Source organism: Nestor notabilis, unplaced genomic scaffold (assembly GCF_000696875.1).
Source record: "Nestor notabilis isolate BGI_N333 unplaced genomic scaffold, ASM69687v1 scaffold12924, whole genome shotgun sequence".
Classification (NCBI taxonomy): Eukaryota; Metazoa; Chordata; class Aves; order Psittaciformes; family Psittacidae; genus Nestor; species Nestor notabilis.
In genome coordinates, this window is record NW_009927399.1 from 58,250 (window position 1) to 63,006 (window position 4,757).

A 4,757-nucleotide genomic window follows, 5' to 3' on the forward strand; every position below is an offset into this window, starting at 1 on the left:
TCCCTGGCAGTGTTCAAGGCCAGGTTGGACACAGGGGCTTGGAGCAACCTGCTCTAGTGGAAGGTGTCCCTGCCCATGGCAGGGGTTGGAGCTGGAGGAGCTTTAAGCTCCCTTCGCACATGAACCTTTCCTTGATTCTGTGATTCTGTGATCTGCAGCCTGCATCTTTAATTCTTCTTGTGTTTAACTCAGAACTGCAGAAGTGTAGGTTTCTCCCAAAAAGAAAGTGAGGTTCAAAAGCTGAAGGAAGTTGAGAGTGTTGAATTGGGAGGAAAGGGGGGATTCCCATGGGATACTCCCACAAACTGCCAGCCTCCAAAGCTGTGGTGGGCTCCTGATGGAAGTTTGAAGGTCAGAATGTCATTGTTCAACCTACTGCTCTAACAAAGCACTTAAGCCTGTTCTTTATAACTTAAATACAAGAGTAAGCACTTTCCTTTGGTGTATCTACAGAGTTAAAAATGCTGAGCCACATTCTGCTCTTTCCTCACAGTCTCCCCACAAACACATTCATTTCATAGGATTTGTGACTGAACGCTTGATTTCCTCCCCTTCACCTTGTGCCTTGTTTCCCCAGAACTTATTCATCAAATGGATGAGCTGAACGATGAGCTGCTAAAGAAGATCACAAACAATAAGATTCAGCCTCCCCATCGGAATTTCAAAGTGGAAAAGCCTCAGCAGGTTTTTGTGCCCCTCACCTTCGAGTCCAGCACCGAAGAAGTCAAAGCCTGGCTGGAGGCAAAGTCATTCAGCAAAGAGTAAGATGTGGTTTACTGCTCTCTGAAATGCTGATCCTTCATGTAGAAAGGAGTGGGGGAGGCAGCTTGCAACATTTCACATGGTTTAGAAGTCACTCATATTTACTTACAGAGTCTGTGTTGCAAATTAGATTTCCATCATATTAAATCCAGGCTATATTTAATGTAACGTATTAAATTCAGAGCACAAACTTACTCCCTTTCTTCCTTCTACACTATCAAGTAAGCCTTGTATTGCAGAGCAGCAAAAGACCTAATGTGTAGCTAAATAAAGGAATGGTCTTGCTTATTCACACAACTCTCAGCCCAGCACTGCACAACATCATACCACTGGTGCTTGTCTGGTCCCAGTTTGCCAGTTCAAAGTGCTGACCTTAGAGAGAAATAACTGGTGAAGTAACTAAGCACATGGCCTGAAATGCCAATTCCAGGTGACTCCCTGTCTCTGGAAAAGCTGCTCTAGTGGAAGATGTCCCTGCCCATGGCAGGGGATTGGAACTGCGTGAGCTTTAAGGTCCCTTCCAACCCAAATCAGTCTGGGATTCTCAGCTGTCCTAAAAAAGAAGAGCCAGACCCTCAGCTGGGACCAACAAATCCTCCAGCCACCAGCACAGCACCAAGAAGCTGTGCATGGTCAAGGGTTAGGAGCTACAACCCACACTCTGCACAGGGAGCCAAGAGGAGCTCCAGGATTGCTCCTGAAACACAACATAGCTGGAGTGAAATCACTGCAGTACCCATAGGGCTGCGTACACAGTGGGTGCCAGGGTGACACGTGGCTTCACCCACTGCAATACCCATGGGGCTGGGTACATAGTGGGTGCCAGAGTGACACATGGCTTCACCCACTCCTCATGTCTTGCCATAAGTACCAAGAGCTTGGGTTACCCAACAGCTGCCACCCTGGCACAGCCCCAGGGCCTTGTGTGTGATCTACTCTTGGTGCAGGACCTGCACATCACCTACTCCAAGCCCTTTCATCTCTGACTCCTCACCTTTGGCAAGAGGCCATGTGTGACACAACCACCATCTCACTTTGTGTCTTCCCAGGACAGTGGAACACCTTGGGATCCTCACTGGAGCTCAGCTCTTCTCCCTCAACAGAGAGGAGCTGAAGAAAGTATGTGGTGATGAGGGCAACAGAGTCTACAGTAAAATCACTGTGGAGAAAAACCTGCTGGAGGTAAGTAGCTTTTGGGACAACTCCTACCCAAATGGGTGCCTGTACCATGGGGTGGCAGGTACCCCATTATACACACATTTCACGAAATACAACTTTAAAAACCCCAACAACCACCCAAAAACCACACAACCTGAAAGGTCTTTTAAGCCAAAAGGCCGCAGATCTACAAGGCAGATCACCCTGTCTCCACTAGTAAACCTCCCCTCTTTGGTATCACTCACCCCTATGAAATCAGCTCTACTCTTCCAGCATTAAATACTATAATTTAAGTACAGCTTGAAGTTCAATTCAACCTTCCTGTTTTGTTCCCATTCCAGAAGAGCAGAGGGGAGTCCGAGCTGCAGGAGATCATGAAGCGCCGCCAGGAAAGGATTGATTCTGCTAATTAAACTCTCTCTGCTTTAGTTGAGCTCTTAGTCATAGTAGTGCAGGAAAAGGGAATGACAGCAACGACCCCTGCTCCAAGTGAGGGACAGCAGTGCTGCACTTAGTGTGCAACTGCCATCAAAGTGACACTTTCATGAACACTGGTGAGAAGGGTAGACAATAAGACCATGTTCCGCTGGGAAAGGTGTTTTAATATTGCATGGAGTATTTTTTTTTTATATATAACTATATATTTTATACTGAAATTTTATGTGCATGCAACAAAGCAGATGAGAATTCACACACGTAGCTGGATGTATGACAATGGCTGGATTTGAACTACAAACACCCCACAAAGCTTCTCTGGTAGGGCTGTCCCTGCTCCCACCCCCGTGGCTGGCATGGCTTGGGAAGAGCAGGCATGGCACACACAGGGAATGAGCCAGCTTGAATGTTTAGTCTGGACCACAGGAATAAGTCTTTTCCCCCTCACTTTGCATTTGCTTCTCCATGGCAGAGAGCCCCTGTCAAGCCTTTGTGAGAACTCACTGTCCTCCTGTGCCCCCATGTCCCCTCGTTGGATGAATTGCAGCACTCAGGATCAAAGACTGGCTGTTTCCTTCCTGCACCGGTTACTATTGCCTTCAAACAGTGGCAATGGGCTTTCATTGCACAATGGGCAGGATCCAAGTGATTTGAATCTACAAAGAGGTGAGCTCAGGCTCAGCAGCAGGAAGACGTTAGAATTTCTTCCTACTGTCTCATCTCAATCTCCCTGCTTTCAGGTTAAAGCCATTCCCCCTTGTCCCGTCCCTACAGGCCCTTGTAAAAAGTCCCTCCCCAGGGCCTGGAGGGACAGCACAAGGGGAATGGCTTGAACCTGCCAGAGGGGAGACTGAGATGAGCTCTGAGGCAGAAGCTCTTCCCTGGGAGGGTGCTGAGGCGCTGGCACAGGGTGCCCAGAGAAGCTGTGGCTGCCCCATCCCTGGCAGTGTTCAAGGCCAGGTTGGACACAGGGTCTTGGAGCAACCTGCTCTAGTGGAAGGTGTCCCTGCCCGGGGCAGGGGGTTGGAGCTGGAGGAGCTTTAAGGTCCCTCCCAACACAAACCATCCTATGAATCTATGACCATCCCTGCCTGCACACAGGCCAGGGCTCAGGGCAGCCGTGCAGCCCATCACCTTGGCACTGATCCTGTACCACAGAGCTGCAGCACTGCCAAAGCCAGGCCTGAGACAAGCTGAAGAGAAGCCCTTGCTATTTGCTCCCAACCTCGTCCCCACCTTCATGTTTTCATTGCAAAGAGCAATCTGAAATGCTTCCTAAATACCTAAGAAACAGAAGCACTCTTGGAAAGGGTTTTAATACAGAGTAAATGGCCACAAGACAAAAAAAAAAAAACAACCCACCTAATTTAACAGAGGCTGTTGTTCTTTGCTTCCTGTTTTACTTAATAACATTATGTGCATATGCACGTGTATCTAGTGAAATACCCCCCAATTCTTACAATCCAAAATAGGTATAAAGAAAAAATCCCTTTCCCTTGAGACATAAGTAAGGGATTATGCAACAGTAATTTAATCAAAGCTTTAAAACCTCAAGCAAGCACCTATCAGATTTCCTATCCACAGCCAGTTTGGCACAGGCTGTATTTAGATTTGGATTTTACTTCCAGACCAACTTGGCAGGGATGCAGCAAAGCAAACACATCTGCAGGAGCTGCTCACTTTGTCTTTCTCCTTCATTCACACACCTTAAGTTTGGCTGAATGGGAATTCAGCCCCAGACTCCTCAAAGCCTCACACGTGCTTTCCTTTACCTGCCGGCAGTGGTCCCACCTCCTTTAAAGCTTAAGCACATGCCTAAGTCTTTGCAAATTTAATGGAAAGAGCCATGCTGCTGTGAAGCAGGGACTGGGAAACATGTGTCTAAATCTGACAACACTGATGCACCTCTCAATTTTGGTTTTGTTCTTCCAAAAATGATATATTTTCCTCATCTTGAATTAGAACATGGTTAGCACCAGCAGCAGGAGGCTGCACAAAGGGAATTCACAGGGGAGGAGTGTGGTTTATAGTCACTGGCTCACTGCAGCAGCTGGAGTTGAGAAAGGGCACTCACCTTGTCAGGGAGGCATGAAGAGGCCAATCCTCCTGAGCAGCCCTGGCTCTGGGTTAGGGTGAAGATGGGAGGCAGATGTTGAAGCACAGGAGGCTGGATCATTTCTAAAACGAAAACAAAACCAAATGGTGAGGTAGGGAACACAGCCCTGGTCTTGCCTTTGGGTATACAGGAAGAGAAATCACACGGAATTAGTGTTACTTGGGTTTCTAATAGAGGTGGAAAGCTGGGAGCCACGGGGGCCTTTCATAACATAAATGTATCAGTAGACTTTATGCAGAAGTCACTTTTAAAATCTCCATATGACTGAGCTGTGCATCTGTTATAT

The 4,757-nt window shown here is 47.5% G+C and overlaps 1 protein-coding gene across 1 annotated transcript in view; it reads left to right on the plus strand.

The window, feature by feature from the left end:
* Positions 1–2,333, plus strand: part of EPS8L2 (EPS8-like 2) — a gene marked incomplete at its 5' end in the record, with an annotated part of 23,918 nt that extends 21,585 nt beyond the window's left edge. Inside the window, 3 exons of the mRNA XM_010014047.1 lie at positions 578–761; positions 1,812–1,944; positions 2,262–2,333. Of these exons, the coding sequence (XP_010012349.1) occupies positions 578–761; positions 1,812–1,944; positions 2,262–2,333 (389 nt within the window). The remainder of the gene's footprint in view (positions 1–577; positions 762–1,811; positions 1,945–2,261) is intronic.
* Positions 2,334–4,757: the final 2,424 nt, after the last annotated feature.